General features: G+C 41.0%; 2 protein-coding genes across 2 annotated transcripts; both read left to right on the top strand.

Annotated features, from left to right (window-relative positions):
- The first annotated feature begins 11,291 nt into the window (after nucleotides 1-11,291).
- LOC129153248 (sterile alpha motif domain-containing protein 3-like) lies at nucleotides 11,292-17,499 on the top strand. The gene is made up of 5 exons (XM_070550740.1): nucleotides 11,292-12,426; nucleotides 13,056-13,259; nucleotides 16,063-16,150; nucleotides 16,869-17,036; nucleotides 17,182-17,499. The coding sequence occupies exons 1-5, from the start codon at nucleotides 12,356-12,358 to the stop codon at nucleotides 17,497-17,499; spliced, it is 849 nt and encodes a 282-aa protein (XP_070406841.1). The 5' UTR covers nucleotides 11,292-12,355.
- Nucleotides 17,500-17,683: 184 nt separating this feature from the next.
- Nucleotides 17,684-20,138, top strand: LOC129152325 (sterile alpha motif domain-containing protein 3-like). The gene is made up of 3 exons (XM_070550650.1): nucleotides 17,684-17,813; nucleotides 17,940-18,019; nucleotides 19,757-20,138. The coding sequence occupies exons 1-3, from the start codon at nucleotides 17,717-17,719 to the stop codon at nucleotides 20,039-20,041; spliced, it is 462 nt and encodes a 153-aa protein (XP_070406751.1). The 5' UTR covers nucleotides 17,684-17,716; the 3' UTR covers nucleotides 20,042-20,138.
- Nucleotides 20,139-25,018: the final 4,880 nt, after the last annotated feature.

The raw sequence follows: 25,018 nt of genomic DNA, 5'->3' as shown, positions 1-25,018 counted from the left end.
TATGAGATGTTTCTTCAGGATCCATCACTCGTTCAGTGCTTGTACCTCAACAGGCTGAGTGAAAACAGTACGGCCTCACATCGGCCCTTCTACAATAATACATATCCAGATAATAATAATAATAATACATTTTATTTCAAGTGCCTTTCAAAGCTCTCAAGGTCATTGTACAGGACAAAATATAACAAGCAAGCAATACAAACAACAAGAAATAAATGCTAAAAGTAATTCCCAAAGGTAGAGTCGGAGCAGTGCGATGGATAATAGACTAAAAAGAGTAGATGGAAGGAGGGCAGTAACAGTGAGTAAGCCAGGCGGAACATGTGAGTTCTATTTCGTCTAGTCTTAGCCCTTAAGCGAGCTGCTATTGGAAGGGTGATCTCAGCATCAGCCAATCATGAAGAGCTTAAATGTACACCCACCACGTGGGTACCCCTTGTGGGTTATATAAGTGGAACGACCCCACTGTTCGTCTCCGTTTTCTCTTCACGCCAAGCTTAAGAGCTTCTGTAACCCAGAAGCTAGAACCTTAATGAGGTATTAACTAATTGGCTTACTAATATGATCCATCCTCAATTTAGATAAAATATAAAATATAAATTAAGGAAATTAACAATACTAATTAATAGATATCTAATTAACTAATAGATAATTTCATAATGAATTATTGGAAGGGTGAATAACTAAAATAACGAGTTTAATATTAAACATCGGTTAAAACAAGAATCTTGAACATCACTAACAGAAACAGAAGAGGAAAGCTGTATACTATTGGTCCAGGTGGGAATCTGAAATTTCATTGGCTGAGAGAAATAAGTCCCGCCTCCGCGAAATAAAACCGTGCGACGCAGCTGAGCGAGAGGAGAGACAAACGGCTGTGCAGCACGCAGATACAGAAAGCAAAGACTGAGCGGTTAGAGAGAGAGAGAGAGAGAAAAAAAAACAACGGTCGAGGCCGTGAAGAACCCTGATTTGGGTGCCGCATAGATAGAGGGAGAGGCGGACTTGACTCCTTCTAATAAGAGCTAGGAACTTGGAGCCAACGCGGTGAGTAAAGAAAAAAGAAGAGAAAAAGCTAACGATGCAACTTAAAAAAAAAAAGGAAACTTAAATAGCTTATCAAATTAATTCCATTCTTATAGATTTGTGTGGAGACGACAGAGTGAACCAATCCTCTGTAGGAGGGAACCGTTGGAGCGCGTTGGTGAGTGAATGAGATTAAATTCAGTAAATTATTAAATTCAAAAAGCTAATTACAGCAACCGAGGTGACAGCAGTGGGCTGCTAGACGTTAGATCCCAGGAGTTAACATCTCAAACTACCAGTTAACGGTGGTAGGGCATATAGGAGTTAACGGCTCAAACCGCCAGTTAACGGCGGTAGGGCATATGGGATTCCCAGGAGTTAACGGCTCAAACCGCCAGTTAATGGTGGTACGGCCTAGATGTACAAGGTCCTCAGGGGCGTTATAGCTAACGCCATAGAATTAGCAATGCGTCCCTTAACCAAACATTTAATAATTAAAAAAAAATAGATAAATAAAAATAAATAAAAGCTAACTGATTAGGGAGGAATTATTTTACAAAGGTGGACCAAAGGACCAGAATTTATATTTTGTTGAATTTTGTTATAGAACATTTTATTTATTTATTTATTTATTTATTTATTTATTTATTGTGTTACAGATATACAAGGTGTCACAATGCTGTATAGAAACACAACTAAATGTATCCTTGTTGTCATGAATGTATTTCTTGTTGAATAGTGTAGAGTAATAGAATCTAACTGAGCCTATTGAGCTGAACAATTGTTGTCATATGTAATTATATTTCCAGAGCTACTGAGAATTATTTTAATAGACAATCAAATTGATGTTATGTTAGTTGAACTGTGAACCCAAACATGATTGGCTATGCCAATAGAGTGAAGCATTTGTTAAGTCTGTAAGACTTTATGCTGTGATGTGACGAGAAGGGTCGATGCCAACTCGCTAACAGTCCTGTTGTTTACAGGCTGGGTTTTTTTTTTTCCTTGGGTTTGATCCCGACTCCTATGATCACTCACTTGGAACGAGAACTGGATTTCTTCCTGACGAGGGAGATGGCGAGCCTTAACCACTGAACGAACCAGGACATCTCAAGTAACTGAAGAGCAGACTGCTCTCTTCTGTGAACAATCTCAACGGTGCGGTAGGAAAAAATCGCACCACCGGACTCTGACTTTCACCCCAAGCGTGGGGATTTGACTTGACGCCGGCTGACTTGTGACTCATATGATCAAATCTCATACCGAGCATTTTACTATTGTCGATTGTTTTCATCTGTTTTTGTGTGTTATCTTTATGTGTTATATTTCCCATTATTATTAAAATTTTGTATATAAACCGTTTCATGCTATACCCGTGACTCCAGTCATTCTTAAACAACCTCCAATTCTCCCCGAACCTAATTATTGGCCCATTTGTTTATTTTTTCTTTTAATTATCTTATTGTATCCTGTAATCCGGTTACATAAAACTTGGCGAGCCAGCCAGGAGAATTGTAGAGTTGTTACCTTAGCTAACCATTGACTGACATCATAAGAGTGCCTGGAGGTCACAGTGGTTTGCCATTTTGGCATTATTGGTACTTTTGAGTGTTTTAAAATGGAAGTTGTGAAAACAGAAAAGGTCAAAGTTTCAAATGCTGTTTTAATCAGTGGGTTAACTGATACAGACCTTGATAACGAAGTCTTTGGGTTTATGGAAGGATTCGGACCAGTTAACGGGCGCATTAAGTTACCAAACTGTGATCAGATTATTGTGGAGTTTCAACATGAAGCCACTGTTAAGGAATTAAAGAAACAATGTTTACCCTATGACAAACCTTGTACTAGGAACCCAGATGTTTTCTTTCATATTCAAGACCTAGCCAGCGCGTACAGTCTAGAAACTAGCACATCTGCCACTGATGCCTATCTGTCAGAGCTCAGGGACATAGCTGCGCGTAGCAATCAATCATTTAAAGACCTTCTAATGGAGGAACTGGCAAAAATTGGGGAATCTTTAGGAAGGGATACCCATGCATCTGAACCAGTCACTGAACCAGAGCCAATGCTCCATAGTGACCAAGTTACATATTCCCTGCCTTTAACACCAGAAGTTAACTATATGAACAACTCAAAGGACAATTGTCCACCTACAGAGACTGGAAAACAAAACCCTTGCATTCCACCAAATCTTTTAAACACACCTGAGGTTCAGCGAGTTATTGTGGAACACATTGTTAAAAGCAGTGAGGTTATCCCTCCGCCTACTTCACAATACAGACTAAAACCGTTCTCAGGGCGAGTTCCACACCCTTCTTTTGAAACTGACTATGATACTTGGCGTAGTAGTGTAGTGTTATGCATAAATGATCCTTCACTCACCAAGTCCCAAATTGTACGAAGAATCGTGGAGAGTCTGTCAGCCCCAGCAGCGAGCATCGTTAAAGCTCTTAGTCCAAAATCCGACCCGGAAACGTACCTTGAACATCTCGATTCAGCTTACGCAGCTGTCGAAGACGGCGACGAGCTCTTTCCTCGCTTCTTAAACACAAACCAGGACAGTGGTGAAAAACCTTCCGATTACTTTCAGAGGTTATACACCTTGTTAAACCTAGTTATTCAGAGGAATGGAATTTCCTCCAGTGACGCCGACCAGCAGCTGCTCAAGCAGTTTTGCAGAGGCTGTTGGGACAGCTCGCTGATTTCAAACCTGCAACTCGAACAAAAGAAAGACAACCCGCCTCATTTTACAGCACTTCTCCTCAAACTGCGCACTGAAGAAGACAAACAGGCTACTAAAGCAGCACGCATGAAACAACACTTAGGGGCACAACGAACTAGAGTGTATTCAAATGTGCAAACAACATGCTCTCAGAGTAAAAACACTTGTGAACTGGAAATAGATGATAACTGTGATGACTTACGCAAACAAATCGCTGAGCTCAGGAGCCAAATTGCACAGCTTAAGGTTAACAACACAGATAAAAAGGCAAAGAAAACTCAAAAAGAGTCAAAACCCCGTGTGGGGACTAAAATTCCAGATGAGCCCAAACAGATTCAGCAGATAACAGCAGTGGTGCCCAGACCAAAGCCTGGATACTGTTTTAAGTGCGGAGAAGATGGGCACATAGCTTCTAGCTGTAGCAACGAGCCAAATCCAGCACTAGTTGCAACTAAAAGACTTGCTCTTAGACAGAAGCAGCGCGAGTGGGAGATGTCAAAGCCAATTGCTCAGTCTCCTCCTTTAAACCGGTAGAAGCTCCTATCGTGGGACAGATAGGTGCTAAAGTAGAACCAAGTCCCTCTAAGGAAAGGACAGAGAGACTTTTTTGCAAGCCAGTTCATGCTCATTCAGTGCCAAAACTTCCCAAAAGATTAGTGGGTGGGCGATGCACAGCTACAGTCTCAGTTAACAGTGTTGAATGTAATTGTTTACTGGATTCAGGGTCCCAGGTAACCACCATTGCCAATTCTTTTTACCAAGAACACTTACCTGACCTCTCAATTAAACCCATCAGTAATCTGTTAGAAGTCGAGGGCGCAAACGGTCAAGCAGTTCCTTATTTAGGATACATAGAGATAAGTGTCACATTTCCAAAAGAGCTCGATCAGTCTGGACTTGAGTTACCTACCCTTGCGTTAGTGGTTCCGGATATAAGCTCAAACTCTGATACACCACTACTCATTGGCACAAACACACTCGATCCTTTGTATGAGCAATTGTCTGCCAATAACTTACCTGATTCCAAGGCACTCTCTTATGGGTACCAACACGTGCTAAAAGCCTTAGCAGTCAGAAAAAAACAAAGCAAAGATGGACGAGTTGGTGTGGTGAAGCTTCGAGGGAGAACCCAAGAAGTTCTCCCTGCAAATAAAAAACTGTTACTAGAAGGGTTTATGCAACCCAGCCAAAACAAGCATGAGCCTTATGCACTCATTGAACAACCCACCAATGGTTCTCTACCAGGGGGTATAATTGTAGACTGTTGCCTCATTTCCTTACCTTCACATGGTCCATACACTCTAAATAAAAGTGGTTCTTCATAAGTTCTCTAAAGCACTTTGAGTGCCCTGGAGAACCTTTTTCAGTTGAAGAACCTTTTCCTTGCTGTTTAAGGTTCTTTTGAGAACTGATTCATTTTTTGAAGAGAGGTTGTCACATTTATACTTACTTTTAGTGCTTTGAAGAACCTTTTTATTGTTTGAAGATCTTATGCCTAATCTTAATAACTCCTGGCTTTGTGTAACAATGCGCACAGGGCCCTTTTAATAGAGGGTGATTTTTTGTAATTACATTTTTTAAAGAAGAGTCAAAGAAATTTAATAATGTGAATTAATAATGTGTGGCTATACTTCATTACTTTGATACTGATACTGTAGTTGTACTCGTTAAAAGTTAACCAATGCTAGGACCCGATACCAATGCAGTTGTATGTTCTAATTAAAACTACTTCCTATAATATATTTCTAAACACTGATAAAAGGGTTGTAACCTACACTCACTTTAAAAGTTTATGCCTTTGTTTTGTTTTGTGCATGTTTCAATAAAGTTTGTGTAGCCACCCCTCCCCCACCTCCTCACAAACGTCACCATCGGTAGGTGGCGGTAAAATCCAGAAGAAACGTCACCATTTTGGTCTGCTGCTGCCGTTGCTTCTTGTTCCTTCCCGCCCTGACACGGAGTTGAAGATCGACCGTCAAGGTAAATTCAGTAGATTACATTTATAAAAATTATTATCTTGTTGTGAACTGTTCACTAAAGTTAGCTGTACAGAATCGCGGCGCCGATTTCTTCATTTGAAATGGCGGAATTTTTGCTAAACTGATAACTACTTAGCCACTTTAGCTTGTTAGCGTTAGCTAACACTATTCCTTGTAGGTAAATGAAACTCGGGACTGTATATTATGCTGCTTTTGGGGTAACAGAAAGCTGCGTTAGTATTGTAAGTTAGTTAGTAAAGCAGTTAAGTACTCCAACAGTTGTTTTTTTGTGCGCCACCTCCCTTATCAACTGGGGAATAGACTAGCTGCTCTGAGGCAAAAAAAAAAAAGATGCAGCCATCTTGAACAATGTGTGGTGTATTCCTGTTTAAATCGGCAGACTGTTGAAAGTAGGGCTAGATCACAGGTGCCCAATGCATGCCCTCGAGCCAAATTTAGCTCGCAGTCTATTTTTATTTGGCCCGCGAGATTAAATTAAAAAAATGTATTAAAACAGGCCCGCCGGTCTAATCTGCCGCGAAGACTTCAAATCCCACAGTGCTTTGCGGTGTTTTCGCGCCAGTCGAAGCGCCCCCCTATTTTCTGTTTACAGTCGTTAGCTTCAGTGATAGTAGTATCGGCATTGGCGTTACCCTCCGCAGTCTCGAACAAACTGAAAACAGTGCTCTTAGCTCCGAGTTTACTCAGCGACTTGCCGACTTTGAAACCCACAAACTGAGACCCCAACTGCTTAGTAGTCCTTTCGCGGTTGACATGGGAAGCGAACAACTTCCAGGCGGGGCTGACTCCAGCGTATTGACACGCTCAGGTCAGAGCCTGACATTGTTGCTGTTGCAGCATGTATCTTTCCTCTAATCCTCTTTGACACAGCCCTAGCTGCTGAAATGTTCTCCATGTGCACCAGCACTTATATATGTGAGCAACTGTCTTCTCTGATAAAGCTCAATTTAGAGCCTAACCTTCTGATGCAGGCATCTGGCTGGAACAGGTGAGCATCAGATTGGAGCTTGAATTATTGTGGTTTTTATGCACTTTTTCTGCTCCAAAGCATGCAAGTTAATAGCTGAGACTTTTCATTTAAGAGAATTACTTTTTTTCTTTTTGTTGGCATGTGAAAAAATATTGAATTCGGGGCTAACTTGGGGGGCTGTAGTGAGCTCGCGCATATTTGCCGCTTGCGCGCTGCGGAGCGGACAACGGGTTTCAACCTGGTTTCAACAGCAGAACCGACTAATCTAATTACGCTGGTACGACTCATCCCTCTAAATTACGCAAAAAGCTGCAGACACGTGAGTTTTGTAGCAAATATGCACGTGTGGTACCACTCATGTCTGACAAGGCGACTCAGCAGCGTGGTGAAGAAGTTTGATCCAATCTTTGTAGAAAAGGTGGAGGAAAAACAATTGTGCATAACCTATAGCAAATCGCCTCCTCCCTGCTCCTTCCCACATTCTGCCCAATGTTCTGCCGAGAATGGCATCCCCTCATTTCTTGAAGTAGTAGTGGATGCATATTTCGGCAGTGAAACATTTCAAGCTGCCGAATTATGCATCCCCATCTTTTAAAGTGTTACCAGCTATGCTCAAACCACAGAATGTATATAAATAAATATATATATTTAAAAAAACAAAACACAGAAATACCATAGCAGATCATTGAAAAATACATCTGGGACACAGTAAAGATTCTATTAACAGTCACGTACAAATTGTTAGGATAAAACCTGGTATTTCTGTGTTTATTTTAAACACAATGTTACCCAAGCAGCAATTTTCATGTGTGTCCCAGAAGCGGCATGCCGCGCTGCTAAATTTAGGATCAAGTTCTATTTTTTTCCCGTGAGCCGCTTCTGGGACACGTCAATTTCCACAGTTCACGTAGTGCGAGACAGGAAACCACACATGGTTTCAGTGTAAAATCCTCAGTTATTTTCAAAATAAAATGCAACGTTGCGATGTTGTATATAACTTACGTCAGCCCGTGTGACCAAACGGCTTTGTTTACCACCAGTTTCTTTCGAGAAGTGCAATGGTGTGATTCTCTGCATGGACGACGAGGCAAGTCGCGGGGGTTGTGATCTCTCGATGAGGAAGGATGGCTTAAATCTCGAGGGATTTTAGAACTCGCGAGTACAGCAAGGTGCAGCGAGGAAGCCATGCCGCGGCCAAGACTCCCAGTGTGAAAAGGACTGCTTTAAAGTTCGTAAGTGAGCCGCTCCGCTGCTGATCCGTTCCGCTGATGCTTGCAGTGTGAAACCGGGGTAAGCGGCAAAAACGCATGCGCTCACTACAAGCTCGCTCACGAGTTGCGCTGTGCTCACACAGTAGAACTGCAACCTCTGTGCAAATCAATATTTGATACTCGAGCTAATTCAATTGTTGAAGTTATGTGTACTAGGGGTGTGCATTGGTGAAATTTTGGCGATATGATATGAATCACGATACGGGGAGACTATACGATATATCGTGATATATTGTGATACATTTTGCCATAAGGTATTAGCGATTTCTTTAGACTGAATTTATTGCAGGGGTGGAAATTAACTACACAACCACCCGGCCAGCAGGGCCGGTAACTCAAAATAGTTAATGGCCCGGCTGAGAATCTACCGGCCCCGCAGGTCATCTGCTAAAAGGAGTAAAAATCACAACTGGGAAATAAAAATAAAATAAAATGAAAACTGAATAAAAAGGAAAGGTGAGGGGTTTTTTTTCAAACAGACATTTTAATAAAAATTTAAATCAACAAAAAAAAGAAAATTATGAAAGAAGCAAAAGATGGCAGTTAAAAAAATAAAAACAAAAAAAATTATAAAAATAAATGCAAAGATGACCTACTATACAAATCTCTTCGCAAATGGCTGCTTCCTTCAGGGCGTTGGAGTGATACAACAGATCAAATTTTTTACGGTTCAGATCACATCACGGTTTTTAGTCACGGATCAGATGGTTTTTGGATCAGCATAAAGAAAAAAAAACAAATAGCTTTACTCTCTCTTTTTATTATGTAGAAGTGCAACATTTTCTGCTCAATTTGAAACTTGCTATAAAAGCAGGAGTTACAGAGAAGTCCGATTGCTGTGCGTTTCTCCTTTAGATTGAACAGGTTACAGGTAGCGCATCCGCCCTCCACGTGACCGAACCGCGTGCGTGCCGAACTGTAGAGAGAGATTGTGGATCAATGATGATTTGTTGCACCCCTAGGGCGCGGCCACGATGTATCCCAAATGCGCGGACACAGGGGGAGGTAAACGATTGTGTGTAAATGACAAACAAAGCTTGGGTGCCACCCGAGCGGTAAGTTGTCAATTATTTACCGCCCGACAAGAAAATTTATCGCCATTGGCACTCGGGCAGTTTTAAGTTTCCACCCCTGTATTGTATTCAATAAACAGTCCAAACTGATGCGTAACTAACTAGCTGAGCTAACCCACAAAGCTAGATGGAGCTCTGGGGCAGCCGACCCACACGGCTGCCTGGTTTCCATGCAAGTCTGTTGTGCTGGTTGCATATGCATCTAAAATTTACAGTTAAAATACAAGCAGACCCTCAGACCTCTGCGATCAGAGCCACGCTACAGTGTAATGATTTAAAGTATTAGTTTGATTTAAAAGCTTATCTGCAAGAGTCATTTGTCTAACATAATGAACATTGTAAAATTCTGTAATATTACACAACTTCAACACGGATGAGCTGTAGGCTAATGGTTTCTATCTCATTCTCTTACAGGGATGGCAGATTTGTGGTCTGTAAACTGTGTCTGCTCATGGCTGAAGGTCAATGGATTTGAAAACTTCACAACATCATTCATTGGTGAGCTTTGGGTATGAATGACCGAGGTATTCCAGTGCCAGAGATGTCCTGTTAGGACCCCAACTCACACAAAGTGGCTGAAACATCTACAGCTTTACCATGAAGATGAGAGTGATTTTTCAGTAGTCTGTGGACTTGATGGTTGTCCTCGTCAGTATTCAAGAGTCAAATCTTTAAAAAATCATATTCGCCGGCATCATCACAGTGATGTGAACTGTGTGTCATCTTTTCAAGAAGAATCAAGTCAGTTTTCTGAGGAGACAGAGCCAGATTCTACTGCTGAGGGTTCAGTATCAACAGTGGGTAACATTGTTAACCAGCTCACAGACTCCATTCAAAAACAGTTGGCTTTATTCTGTCTGAAGTTGCAAGAGAAGCATATTGTTCAGAGAGCAGTACAGTCAGCTGTGATCAATGAGTTGGAGTTAATATTTAGTCATTTTCATCAAACCTATCAGGCTCTTGTTGCCACTTGTTTAGAGAATGTAAACATAGATGTCAATAATCCACAACTTGCTTTGCTCAGAGAGCCATTTTTGGTTGAACATTGCTTCAGTGCAGTCAGTAGTGTGTACAGGCTCGACAAGTATTGTCTTGAAACACTGTCATTAATTGAGCCGAAAGAGTATATTCTTGGTTGTGATTCTCGTGGAAAACACACTTTCCAATATGTTCCATTACTTGATGTGCTTAACCTAGTTCTGAGGAATAGTGCATATCAGAAACAAATTTTTGATTGTTCTCAAAAAAAGTGTGATGCTTTAACCAACTTCAGTGATGGAAGTATTTTTCAAGAATCTCAATTCTTTAATTGTGGCCACCCGTGTTTAACTCTTCAGTTATACAATGATGAATTTGAGATAGTGAACCCCTTGGGATCTAAGAGAACCTTGCATAAAGTTTCAGCTTTTTATTTTTCTTTGGGAAATCTGAAACCCCAATTTAGATCAGCTTTGAAAAACATACACCTTCTAATTCTTGTAAAACATAGTATTTTAAAACAGTATGGTGTAGCAAAAGTTTTAGAACCACTTTTAAGTGATGTCTTAACATTACAATCTGAAGGTGTAAGAGTTTGTTACAAGGATCAAGAATATTTTGTCAGAGGGACCATTGCAACTGTATGCGCAGATAATTTGTCAGCTCATGCCCTTGCAGGATTTTCTTGCTGCTTCAACAGTGGTAGAGTGTGCAGGTATTGCTTATGTCATTACAAGGACATTGCAGCAAAAACACTTGAGGAGGACTGTGTTCTGCGTACACGTGAAGTTCATGAATATCATTTGAAATGTGTTGCAGATGACTCTACAGCCACTACAGTGTATGGTGTAAATGGACCCTGTGCTTTCAGTGTTCTTCCTCATTTTGAAGTCACAAAGGCATTTCCTCCTGATGTTATGCATGATGTTTTAGAGGGGGTTATACCACTTACACTTAAGCTGGTGATCAAGACACTACACAAGGACAAAGTTGTGACTGTTGCGGAACTCCGTAATCTCCTGCAGGACTTTAGCTTTGGACAAAATGATATCAGGAACAAGCCACCTCCTTTTTCAGAAAAAGTTTCTGCCAATGGACATATAATTGGCAAAGCTGTTGAAAAGTGGACACTGTTTCGCCTGTTGTCTTTTGTAATCGGAGATAAGGTTCCCACTACTAATAAGGACTGGCAATTGTATATGCTTCTGCGTGAGATAACCGAAATACTCCTAGCTCCAACAATTGCAAAAAGCTGGATTAGCTACTTAGGTTTTTTAGTTGCGCAATTCATTGCTACTTTTAAAGACCTGTATCCTGGTGCTCTCACTCCAAAGGTGCATTATCTGTTGCACTATCCTCGTCTCATACTGGAATTTGGACCACCACGGTCCAATTGGTGTATGAGATATGAGTCAAAACATTTGTACTTCAAAAAAGTGGCCCAGGTTATGAATAATTTCAAAAACGTGTGTTACTCACTGGCCAAAAGACATCAACTCAGACAATGCTGGGAGTGGAACACATCAACATCATTTCTAACAGACACTGTACCTTATGAAACTACCAAAGTCAGTTCAGAAGAATTGCCTGATTCTGTGCTGACCTACTTCAGAAACCTGGGACTAACTGAGGAAGACGAACTCTGGATGACAAAAGCTGTGACAGTGAACACTACAAGGTATTGCACTGGGGACTTTTTCATCATCGACCTGTTGGAAGGTGAACAAATACCATTGTTTGTGCAGGTCTGTAAGATACTGCATTTTCGGGCAAACTGGTTTCTGGTGGCAAAAAGCTTTGCAACTGTTGCATTTTCCAGCCATCTACATGCTTTTCATGTGGAAGAAACTGATGGTACAGTCATACTGAAGCCTGGAGATGAAATTGACTTCCACCCACTTGACTGTTACCGCTGCGCAGGCAAAGACTATATTTCCCTCTTACATCGTCCATTCAAATCGCATGATTGAAGGTAATTTTACAGACTGGTACATCACACAGATATAAATTTACTGTAGGGACTGTTCTTTAGTTGCTCATCTCCTAACATTTTAACACCTGTGCTGTTTTTTTCTTTTATTTTTTTATTTTACTAACATTGGTATTAGGCTTGGGCAGTATCCAAATTTCAATACCGTCTATCTACCTCTACATTTTACCATGGTGTACGGTGTTACCGGGACTAATTTAAAATTTTCTGTTGGTCTTTCTCTTTTTATCTGTCTCAACCTGTCTTTTTGTACTTGTCTTTGTCTATTTTTTTTTCCCTAGAGAATGAAATTGATGGTGCAACACTGCTGGGATTATCGGAGCGGATGTGTGAACGGATATTTCCCAAAATAAATGACCAGGTGCGCTTTATGGCCATCCTCAGTACCCTGAAAGCGTAAGTTCAAATTCATTCTTTGACATTTTGTTTTTCCAAGAATAGGGAGTCTATTGGCGCTTACACATTAGTGTCGGCACAGTTGAGTATTGGGCCACACGGAACCGGAATTTGGTTTCACACATGGGTCAGATGTGCATTTTCTAGTCCAAGGCGAGTTTTTTTTTTCAGCCCTCCTCCCCAGCGGTCAGACTGGGACCAAGGTAACGCTACGGACTGATTGGCTGAAATTACGCCTACCACCTCCGATTAGCGAGTAGAATTAGCCAGCATGGGGTTACCGCATGTGCGATTCATTTTCATTCTGGATGCTGTTAAGTAAACTTCTCTGTCTGTTGCACATAGCTGCCGCTCAGTGGGAACGGGAAAAGCGAGAGAGAGCTGTGTATTTGCCTCTGCATCAGAGCTCTTGTCCCAGTAAAGCCGACAGACAGGTTTTAATTTTGAGATCCCTGCATATACCCTGAATAAGTGAAATTAGAAAATAGTTTTTAGCCCCACTGACTTGCATTAATTTTTTCGTTCTTCTGGGGGCACATTGTCCGGAAGCATACTGTTACACCCCTATACCTAACCAATCACGGAGAGTAACTGCTTAAAAAATGTTCTTTTTTTTCTTACACTAACAGAAAAGAAAAGAATATATCGCTACTGCATGATGAAGAACCAGATGTACCTGAAAATCCCACCGCAGGATGTTTTCAACTTCGGTTCCCTCAGTTCCTTGTCAGATCTTTGAACAACAAAGACCCAGACCTGAAGTCTCACCAGCGAAACAAATTGAAGAATGCACTCATACAGGCTCTCTATGATACACTGAGTGTTCAGACCATGTGAGTATTGGCCTGCATATTTTATTCGTTTTAAAACCAAATAGATAAATATTGAACATACTCCGTGGCGGCTGATGACTTTTTTGTCAGTGGGGCGCATTTTATCAGGTGCAAAAAAAAAGCATGCCAGCTGAGATTAGCATGATCTGAAGGTGCATATGAATAAAGACATTTTTTTAAAAATAAATTACCTTTCTAATCCATGTTTCTCCTGAAAAACCTTTGGTTTTGACTAGGGCTGCAGCTATCGAATATTTTTGTAATCGAGTACTCTATCGAATCTTTTTTTCGATTAATCGAGTACTCTAATAAATTACCCTTTTGTGTTTGTAAACCATTATATCAAATAGCATGTTATAATTATGAAAGACTCTAAAAATGAGCAAGCAATTGCCAGTTATTCTTCAAGTTTTATTCAAAATTAAGTTTGCAAAACTTCAGCACTTCAACTTAACTTCACAGTAAACAAATGGCTGTGCAAAAAATAAGTAAACAACCTGAGCCGATTTTCCCCTCGTGTGACAATCTACTAGCCTGCAAGCCAAAGGATAACTGTTGAAGTAGCGCTGCGAGCGGCTGCGGCCCAAACAGAACCAGAACCGCTCACGGCGCATGCGCAAACAGCTCGCCGGCTGTTTCCCTATTAACACACGTCCGTTTTAATTTCTACACTTTTTTCTCACACAATAACAAGGATTGTCAAAAGCATGTTTGCTGTGGTTTTGTCAAATTATACTGATCACAAAACATTTATTTACTTTCTTTCGTTTTCCTCCGCCACTCATAAAGACCCGTGTCCTCCTGCAGAAACCCCGAGGGACAACAGACATCAATAACACAATAAAAAGTCCGACGTGTTGTGTAAAACTGCTATTTTTAGCACATTTTAAGTTCGACGTGTTGCTACCAGATGTACGGTGTGAGCTGAAACAGTGCTACAAACGAAAAAGTCGCACAGTGTCTGCAGAATATATAGAAATACAGGCTAAAAAGCATTATCTTGTAGAGGCTCCGAGTCCAGTTGCAGAAGTGACGTTTACAGGTGCTGCAGCACGGAGGATGTGGTGTTGTGGTAGGCTAAATCCATTTTACAGTTTTTACACTGGGCTACGTTTTCCGCCTTACGACGTGAAAAATGGTCCCACACCTTTGACATTTTGTGTCTTTTTAGAACTTCACCGGGGTCCACGTTGTCCGCCATGGTTTAAGAGAAAGTTAAGTTACGTTCGCTACTCGCGTGTGCATTCAGTCCAGTGGACATGTGCGTCACTTATTTCGGTCCGGGTGAAACATGACCCCGGCGATTGCAAAGCCATGAATTAATTAAATATGAATTAAACGAATCCTCGAGGCAGAGAATTTGACTCGAGGATTTTTTGTACTCGAATTATTCGAGGTACTCGAGGAATCGTTTCAGCCCTAGTTTTGACTAGAAATGTGATGAAATAATGATGGAATATTAACAGATCATGCAAATGTCAGCTGGCATGCTATTTTTGGCACCTATTAAAATGCGCCCCTCCAAAATAAAAGTTCACCAGCCGCCACTGCAATCCAACTGAATGCTTGAAGTACTATAGGCAGAGAAGTCAGGTGTGCACACTGTTGTGTAATGTAGGGTGTTCACAGTGAAAATTTAACCTCACGGTTATTGTGACCAAAATTATCACGGTTTTCGGTATTGCGGTATTTTTTTAAACGTGCTACATTTTCAGACAGCTAAATAAACCCTGTATGTCAGGAAAATATTGTCCTCAGTTTGTGTCTAAATTTTGCCTAAAATGTGTTATTTTGTAATGATGTTGTTTATTTGTTTACATTTTTCCCTTTAGTCTTTAAAATACCAATATTTGCCCATAACTTCTTATTTTTTGTCTGTTTGATGTCATCATTTTAAAAATATTAGATCAGATGATACTCAGTACTCAAGTAGCCTTCTAATCAGATACTTTTTTACCCTTACTTGAGTAATAAACCCTATATCAGGAAAGTATTGTCCTCGGTTTGTGTCCTTCCAGTGAGCTTTGCAGATGTGGGAAAATGTCATCAGGCAGTAATCGTTGTTAAATTCATAATTATTCTCGGAGAGAGACCAACTCTTATCTGCCCCTGGGAGCCCCGTAATGCATAGTGTCATTTCAACATGGGGGTGTCTGCGACACGGTTTATATGCAGGTAGCGGCGCTGCGGCTGCTTTATATAGCGACTCATTGCATTCTCCCTCAACCCAAATCCTCGGATCACGCATTTTAGCTAAAACGCTAACGTTAGCTTGCCTTGCGTTGACTGTAGAGTTGTGGGTGATGGTCATGCAGAAGCGTTGCTGCCTGTCAGACACTTTTTCTGCACGTGCTGCAAACAGGATAGCCGTCTTCTATCAACTGTCCCTCGGCATTCTTCAAATATCCAAAAAATGTCCATACTTCCGACTTTGTCTTCTTTGAGGGATGGTAAATGTCCTGAGCCCTGCCGTCTCCTCCTTTGACCATTATTTCAGGTTGTAAGAAGCTAGCTTCAAGAAAGTTTTGGCTGAAATAACAAAGTGCGCATGTGCCGCCAGCAAATGATACGGTGGCTGGTAAGGGTCACCGCGCCTACACCACAGCCACAGTAATCCACCGAGATAATATATATAGTTTTTGAAAACAAGACGGTTATTATTATTGTCAGCTTTTTTTTTACCAGGGTTTACCGCTACACCAGTTACTGTGACAACCCTAGTGTGATGTAGCACTAGCTTAGTATGACCACCAAACACCCCAGAAAATGTATTTGTAATCTTTTTTCAAATTGCTGCTTCCAGGTATCCAACACATACCCAGTATGTGGATTTGATGCGAACGCTTCTCATGCAGTATCCATTTTTGCGTGAGAAATATGGATCAGGATATGTAAGTTTTCTTTGTCTATTCGTGTGTTTAATGCAATGTGGAAAATGCTGTTTTTGTCATTTCCACTTAGTGCAGGGGTGTCGAACTCATTTTAGCTCAGGGGCCACATTGAGGGAAATCTAGTCCCAAGTGGGCCGGACCGGTAAATTAAAAACAACTTCAGATTGTTTCCTTTGTTTTAATACAATCAATATAAAACAAAGCTGGAGCCTGCGGACAGTGTATCCAAAATAGTACAAGTACAAGTACCTGAAGTGTACTTGAAAATTTGAAGAAAAAAAATTAATTAATTAATTAAAAAAAACATTCCTTAGTGATTCAGAGCTTACAGATCACATGGCTAGATCAGTTTCATGCAGCACTTAAAGTATATTTGACTCATTTTACTTTAAATCTTTTAGCTTTCACCAGCACATCAATATCAGAAGTCACATCCTGAGTGGCGGCCAACTTCAGGATGTGATTCAAGATCTTGTGTGAGCCTTGGGTGCAGCTTTGTTTTATTTATACTCGTTACAGAGGAAACTTGCTCACAAAGATAAGTTTATTTTCACTCTACATTGTAAAGTATGAAAATAAAGTTTACATAACCATCTCGCGGCCCGAATTTAACTCATTTGCGAGCCGGATCCGGCCCGCGGGCCGCATGTTTGACACCCCTGACTTAGTGGTTAATGTCAGTCTTTTTATTATCACATTTCTGTCTGCATTTGGTCAGGATGCCCTGTTGGAGTCCCTGCGCAACAAATTCAAAAAGGAAAGAATTCCCCTGATCAGCAACAGTGAAGTAGCAAAAATGAGGAAGAAATTCTCATTACCAAATGGTGGAAGGAAGCTAAGAGCAGAGTCAGAGGGCAGTGACCCTTCTGTGAAAAAAATCAGGGCTGTAAGTCAGTTCAGATTTATATAAGAGTTTTTGAGCATAGGCTTATGAAAAAAAAATTAAACGCCTAAGTGGATTTGGGACATTTTCAATTAAGCTAAACACTAAATTTTGCTGTATAAAATTTAGATTTTTCTTGTTGATTTAGACCTTGGAGATGCACGATGGAGAAGCTGATGGAGAAGATGAGCACAGCATTCAACACCATAAAGAAGCAATGAAAAAAGAAGCTCTGAAACAGACGCCCAACTATGACCTCATAATTAATGGAATGGTTAAGACGCAAAAATACAGGGCAAACTTTATTCAGGAACACTCGACAGCTGCAGTCCTGGAGGAGTTCCCTTATCTACGCCATCCATTCTTGGTAAGGTCAATGCATACATGCTCAATTGTGAGCCATACCCATCCTTATAAAACACAAGTTTTACGTATGTCAACAAATGCACTAAACATAGTTTTGTAAATAAATGGCTATATTTTGTGTGTTTCTAACAACATATTTTGGTTCAACAGAAAAATATTGGCTTATTAGGGTAAACACGTCCTCATAGCTGGAGTTCCTTTTAAATTCTTGGTATCAATATCTTCTTCGTACTGTGTGTGTGTTTTAGATTCTAGAGGAAGTGAAGCTCATCAGCAAAGTGGACGTGGAGAAACGCATAGTCACCAACTTTGCCAAGATGTCCCAAAAAATTGTTGACAAGGCTCCTAAAAGTGCCCTCAAGGACAAGTGTTTGGCTGGGCTTGATGCCTCAGAGACAGAGGAGGAAAGAAGAGGTATGTTGTGCCTTTAACAACTTTACAGTTTAATAAATTGTTATGCATTTTACTTTACCATGCTCAATTACATGTTATTTGAGGCACTTATATTTTTCTTTACAATTCTTCTGTATATTTTTTAAGGTCAGATTGTCAACACTGCAGTGCTTCTACTACCTTCTGTCTTCAAAGAGGACCCACAGCAGCTATTTGTCATTGACAAGGTAAATATGACTTGCACTTGAACTCAGGCTTGCAACATCAGGACTTGAACTTGGACATGGACTCAGACTCCAACATGTGAAATTTCTATTGTTTGAATTAGGGCTGGACAATATAGGAAAAAAAAGCATATTGATAAAATTCATATTGATCCATATTAATAATTATTAAAAAATAGATATTTAAATAAAACTATAGAATTTATATTTTAAGTGCGGCCCTGGCCATTTTATGCTATTTGCTCATTAACTACTTTCAGTAAAGAACAGACAAAACCTGACTTAAATATATTATTCAAATATCTTTATTTTACTAGAACTAAACTATTTCAGGAAAATATTAAGTTGTGTTTATGTTTCTAGCACAAATTAAGATTTCTGTTGAATTTGTGATTTTAGTTTTCTAATCAAGGTTTAGCTGCAGCAGATTAGTCACAATTATAGTGAAATGTACAAACATACCATCCTGCTTTCACCAGGGCTGCCAGCTCGAACACAATGAGCATGAGACACATGCATCTGACCTTGTACACATGCTCTCACGCTACATCTCCAATACCTCCCGCTCTTGCGGACAAAGACTAAAGAGACTGCGCGCACCCCTCGACTCCCCCCTTTAACAAATGGTCAGGATTGACACACTTTGTTTTCATTTAGTTTTTAACCCTTTAACACCGATGCGTCACCATGCAGGATCACCGGTGACGCCTCGGCGCATGTGATTTCAAATAACTCCTCGCTACTTAAACTATAAAATTCTTAAAAAAAAATAAAGGAGAGGCCGTTTCATATTCTATTCAACTCTAATCAGGCAGTGATCGAGGTCGCTTTTGTAAGAGAGACCTGAATGAGAAATATTAACACAATCGGAGAAACACCTCCAAATGTCTGACTTGCCTTGCTTTGTTTTTGTGTCACAAAGACCTTGTTTCAGCTTCTTTTCAACATCAGTTGCCGACTCCATACTCATCCCGATCCTGCACTGTTTCTTTTAGCCGACCGTTCCCGCCCGCAGCAAAATTCACACCGCCCGCCCTCACAAGATTTGTGTTGGGTTCCGTGGGACCCATTCCCGATGCAGCCCTCTACTATGAAGTTTCGCTAGCTATGCTACACCATGGATTTCACACTTCACCATGGATGCCCTATCCTGGCAGCAGCCAGCCAGTGCCAGCTGGGCATTACCTTGCACGTCCTCGATCAATTCAAAATATTCTCTACCTGAGAGCCCTCCCTCTTTCAAACAGATTCTGCTGCAACCATTCCAGATCTCTGTGTAGACTCAACACGGGGCGGGGCTACTCAGATCTGGCTGCTGCCAGGTTAAAATATTTTCAACTTTGCTTAATTGGTCATTTTGTCTGACAAAGGGAGTCTTAAGAAATAGTCTTAGAGTCAGCAGTAGCTCAACAGGTTGAGCGGGTTGTCCAGTAATCGGAAGGTTGCAGGTTCGATCCCGGCTCCGGACAGAGAATTCTGCTGTTGTGTCCTTGGGCAAGACACTTAACCCACCTTGCCTGCTGGTGGTGGTCGGAGGGTCCGATGGCGCCTGTGCTCGGCAGCCTCGCCTCTGTCAGTGCGCCCCAGGGCAGCTGTGGCTACATCGTAGCTCATCACCATCAGTGTGTGAATGGATGAATGATACACTGTAGTGTAAAGCGCTTTGGAGTCCTTACTCTGAGAGGTGCTGTGCAAGTGCGGGTCATTATTTAAGGGCTTTTATATGATTGCATTTTACAGGATCCAGTGTTTCCAACACCAACTGTTGTCCTGACAGGCTGCAGGGACGAAAACCCACTGCAGAGTGAGGCCATCACTGTGAAGATGGATAATGAAGAGATACTCCTTGATGATGGCAGTGTGGACATCTCCCTTGCCCTGGCTGTTACTTTTTGTCTTTACCACATCTTCCAAGTTCAGTATCCCAAAAACTTGAGAAAGACTGTTGCCTTTCTGGAAACTTTTGTTTTCGAAATGAAGGGTTCTGTTCCAATTGCTGTGCAAAGGTTTTATAATTCACTGTGAAAAGCAAGCCTGGCACTGTCTGTTATGGTTTTCCGTTTGTTCTGTCAATGTGATTTTGCAAATGTGTTCAACTCGAGTTGCTCTTTACCGTCACTATTTTTCCAGCATTATAAAAAAAAAAATTCAGCACTTTATAATACCTTTTTGCCTTGCATAGGATTATATTATGCCTGCTTGTTTACACTGTTTGTTCGCAGTGCATGGCCCATGAAGTGACTTACATCACAAGACATTTAAGATGGCGTCTGTAAACTTGCGTGACAGAGCTTTCTTGCTTGAGAAGTTACTACTTTCCTGAAGCAAATAAATTGGCTGCATATTGGAACCTTGCAGTATGAGTTCTTTTTTTGACTTTCACCTGCTTAAGATTTTTGGTACAGATGTGGGTAGGGACTTTCTTTGAGAATGTCAATTTTATACATTTTTATGAAAAAATTAGATCGTTGTACCTTTTTTAATGGCACAGTTAAGCGATTTGCATTCAATTGTTTGCTTTGAAGGACATGTTATATGATCAGTTTTTGTTCTGGTGTTTAATTTTGTGGAAATAATTTTTTCAAGAAATGTAGAAACAAGAAACTTCCCTTTATAACCTCTAAAACAAAGTTTTGTCTGGGTGTAAATGAAAACATTTGACAGGAATGAAACAGTGATTTAATGTAATTGGGTCCAAAATTTCCTTTTTGGTTTAATTACTGCACTTAAATTGATAATTTCTGATTAAAACACCCAAAAAAACTTTTTCTGAAGCACCCAAATGAATTAGTTCTTCAGAGAACCCCTTGATAAATGGTTATTTAAGGAACCCTAAAAGGTTCTGATTTTAAGGTTCCACAGAGAATCTAATTATGTTCTTTAAAGAACTTTTTTCGGTTCTCTGAAGCACCCAATTGAATTAGTTCTTCATAGAACCTTTTGATAAATGGTTATTTGTGGAACCCTAAAAGGGTTCCACAAATAACCATATGTGAGGTTCCACAGAGAACCAAATAAAAGTTCCTCAAAGAACCCATTTATAAATGGTTCTTTAAAGAACCAATAGGCAAAAGGTTTCTTGGAGAACCGAAGAAGGTTCCCCTATGGCATCACTGTGAAGAACCGTCTTTGGTTCTAACTGGAACCTTTATTTTTAAGAGTGTACAAAGTACCTGTTGTACTAAGAAACGAAACTAACCATGACATCACATTACCCACTAACTGTGTGATCGCTGAGTTAGTTAAAGCCGATCGTGTTATGCCATATCCAGAACCTGACAAAAGTGATCAGAAAGTACTTGCGGCGTGTAGTTCGCAGCAACAGACTTCACCTTCAAACCCTCCTCTCAGTTTTGACTTCGGTACTTCGCCCTTGTCCGAAGAATGGAAAGGGAGGATCACCAACAAACTTAACACTTACTCCGATGTGTTTTCGCACCACGATCTTGATTTTGGTCATACACAACAGATAAGACATCACATCAACTTAAAAGACGAGACCCCATTCAAACAGAAATCTCGGCCGATCCATCCACATGATTATGAAGCCGTGAGAAAACATTTGGAAGCCCTCTTGGAAACCGGTATAATAAGAGAGTCGGAGTCTCCATTTGCCTCACCAATAGTGGTAGTTCGGAAAAAGAATGGTGAGGTACGTCTATGTATAGACTATAGAAAGCTTAATCTGCAAACCATTCGCGACGCATATGCCCTGCCTAACTTGGAGGAGTCCTTTTCTGCTCTCGCTGGATCACAGTGGTTTTCTGTGATGGACCTCAAGTCAGGTTACTATCAAATAGAGATGTGTGAAAAGGATAAACCTAAAACTGCTTTTGTTTGCCCGTTTGGGTTTTATGAATTTAACCGTATGCCACAAGGAATAACAAATGCTCCAAGCACTTTCCAACGGGTTATGGAAAAGTGTATGAAGGACATTAATCTGAAGGAAGTGTTAGTTTTCCTAGACGACTTGATCGTCTTTTCCAACTCCTTGGAAGAACACGAAACCAGACTTTCTCACGTTCTTGAACGGCTTAGAGAATACGGACTCAAGCTATCACCAGGTAAGTGTCGTTTTTTCCAGACATCTGTGCGTTATCTTGGACATATAGTATCTCGAGATGGCATAAAAACCGATCCAGATAAGGTGGAAGCACTCAAAACATGGCCGAAGCCTCAGACTTTGAAGGAACTCCAATCTTTCTTAGGATTTACCGGTTATTACCGACGCTTCGTTAAAGATTACTCAAATATTGTCAAGCCACTAACATCTCTCACGGCTGGTTATCCACCCAAACGGAAAAACTTTAAAACACCACCATGTAGATCAAAGTACTTGAACCCCAAAGAACCCTTTGGGAATCGTTGGAGCCAAGACTGTGAGAAGTCCTTTCAAACTATTATTGAAAAACTTACCACTTCGCCAGTTCTTGGCTACGCTGACGCAAAACTCCCATATCTAGTACACACAGATGCTAGTACGACCGGACTCGGTGCAGCGCTATACCAAGTGCAAAACGGTGTCACACAGGTAATCGCTTATGCAAGTCGCGGTTTAAGCTCTAGTGAAACTAGGTACCCTGCGCACAAGTTGGAGTTTCTAGCCTTAAAGTGGGCCATAACAGATAAGTTTCATGACTATTTGTATGGGAACACATTCACTGTCATTACTGATAATAATCCGTTAACTTACCTCTTAACAACGGCAAAACTCGATGCAACGAGCTATCGTTGGCTAGCTGCGTTGTCCACCTATAATTTTGACATCAGATACCGTGCAGGTACACAGAACGTTGACGCGGATGGCCTGTCTAGGAGGCTGCATGATAAACCTGAAGACAACTCAAAATTCACTGAGGAATGCCAACGACTAGATGAGTTCCGATCTCATCTTTTATCCTCTGTCAAAGAAGTCGAGCTTCAACTTCAAGCCGAAGCAGTGAAGGCAACATGCCAAAAGCACATGGTCTTGGATGAGACTGATTCTCCTTGTGGTTTAGTTCAGTCACTTGCCATGTCTGCAGCGGCCATTCCAGACCTATTCCAGTTGGAAGACAATAGTGACAGTTTCTTTGCTGTGCCCAAGTATAACCATGCTGACCTTGTCTCCTTGCAGAGGAAAGATCCAACCATTGGCCGAGTCATTCAGCTGCTTATGACTGACAATAAACCGCCAACTGATACTATTGCAGAACCCCCGGTGGTTCTTAACCTTTTGAGAGAGTGGAAACGGTTTGAGTTTCAAAATGATTTACTGTACCGGAGACGCCAATTAGGACCAGAGACATCATTGCAGTTAGTCTTGCCTGATTCATTACGTTCAACAGTCATGCAAAGCCTACATGATGATATGGGGCATCTTGGGGTTGAACGTACGACAGATCTCATTCGGTCCCGTTTTTACTGGCCAAGAATGGCTAGTGATATCGAAATCAAAGTTAAAACTTGCGAAAGATGTATCCGTCGGAAGGCCCTCCCTGACAAAGCTGCTCCAATGGTGAGTATTACCACCACCAGACCTATGGAGTTAGTTTGCATGGATTTTCTCTCCATAGAACCAGACAGTAAGAACACTAAAGATGTCTTAGTGATTACAGACCATTTTACAAAGTATGCAGTGTCCATCCCAACCAAAGATCAGAAAGCCACCACCGTCGCGAAGAACCTGTGGGAACATTTTTTAGTCCACTACGGGTTTCCTGAGCGTCTTCATAGTGATCAGGGACGGGATTTCGAATCACGTACAATCAAGGAACTTTGTTCTTTACTTGGTATCCGTAAAGTCAGAACGAGCCCTTATCACCCTCGTGGCAACCCCGTTGAACGGTACAATCGTACATTACTCAGCATGTTGGGAACTTTACAAGCCACTGAGAAACATCACTGGCGCGATTTTGTAAAACCACTTACTCACTCGTACAATTGTACAAAAAATGACGTGACGGGATACTCTCCCTACGAGCTAATGTTCGGTAGGCAGCCTCGGTTGCCTATAGATATTGCCTTTGGGTTACCGCATTTGAACAAGCCCTCTATAACTCATTCTCAGTATGTTAAAGAACTGAAGAGTCATCTGGAACAGAGTTATGACATTGTCATAAAAAACTCTCAAAAAACAGCGAGGAAGAACAAAGAACGGTTCGACAGAAACATTCGTGAGTCCACACTAGGTGTGGGAGATCGTGTTTTAGTCCGAAATCTTCGCTTAAGAGAAAAGCATAAATTAGCAGACAAATGGGAGCAAACAGTGTATATAGTTCTCAAACAGATGGAAAACTTGCCAGTATACACTGTAAAACCAGAGAACGGAGAAGGACCCAACAGAACACTCCACAGAGATCTTTTACTGCCTTGTGGTTTTCTCTCTTCATTAGAAAATGAAACAGAACGCGTTACGAAACCTAGCAGACCTCATACAAGACAGAGTTCAGCCTTAGAACCTGACCCAGATGAGCCACTTGACAAAGAGGTAGATGAGTTTTATTACTCTGATCTTCCACAAGTGCTAAACCGACCATCCTATCAAATAGCGGTCACCTTGCCAAATAGGGAACTCATAGCAGATTCAGGACCGGTAAATAATATTCAACAACAAAACACACTATCCTTACACACAGGGGATCGCAAGGAACCAACCTTAGCTGGTAATGAAAATGCTGAATTGTCCTTACTTGACAAAGGCATCAACACCGAAACATTCTTACCTGACAGAATGAGTGAAACTGTGACATTCTTACCTGAAAGAGTGAAAGAAGCAGCAACATACTTACCTGAAAAAACGAAAAAAAACGAAGTATACTTACCTGACGTAGAAACGGGGGATGAAACTAACACAAACCTACCTCAATTGGATGGTGTCCTAAAGTCGCAGCAACGTGATGTAAGTTTTGAACCCATCATACACGATCAGACACATACATCTGAAAAGACCAAAGTCTTAGAGAATAGCTCATCAGCTCTGTCGGAAACAGAGAGCTCACTTCGTCCTGTCTCAGTTGAGAA

This window comes from Nothobranchius furzeri, chromosome 4, assembly GCF_043380555.1.
Source record: "Nothobranchius furzeri strain GRZ-AD chromosome 4, NfurGRZ-RIMD1, whole genome shotgun sequence".
Taxonomy (NCBI): Eukaryota; Metazoa; Chordata; class Actinopteri; order Cyprinodontiformes; family Nothobranchiidae; genus Nothobranchius; species Nothobranchius furzeri.
Note: the sequence above shows the minus strand (reverse complement) of the source record. Positions and strands in the feature narration are given on the sequence as shown.

Bases quoted from the DNA above. Each gene is read 5' to 3' on its own strand.
- LOC129153248 (XM_070550740.1), top strand. From the start codon at position 12,356: ATGTGTGAACGGATATTTCCCAAAATAAATGACCAGGTGCGCTTTATG. The intron at 13,260-16,062 runs GTGAGTATTGGC...TGCTGCTTCCAG, and splicing joins ACACTGAGTGTTCAGACCAT to GTATCCAACACATACCCAGT. The intron at 17,037-17,181 runs GTAAGTCAGTTC...TTGTTGATTTAG, and splicing joins CTGTGAAAAAAATCAGGGCT to ACCTTGGAGATGCACGATGG.
- LOC129152325 (XM_070550650.1), top strand. From the start codon at position 17,717: ATGTCCCAAAAAATTGTTGACAAGGCTCCTAAAAGTGCCCTCAAGGAC. The intron at 17,814-17,939 runs GTATGTTGTGCC...ATATTTTTTAAG, and splicing joins GACAGAGGAGGAAAGAAGAG to GTCAGATTGTCAACACTGCA. The intron at 18,020-19,756 runs GTAAATATGACT...TGCATTTTACAG, and splicing joins AGCTATTTGTCATTGACAAG to GATCCAGTGTTTCCAACACC.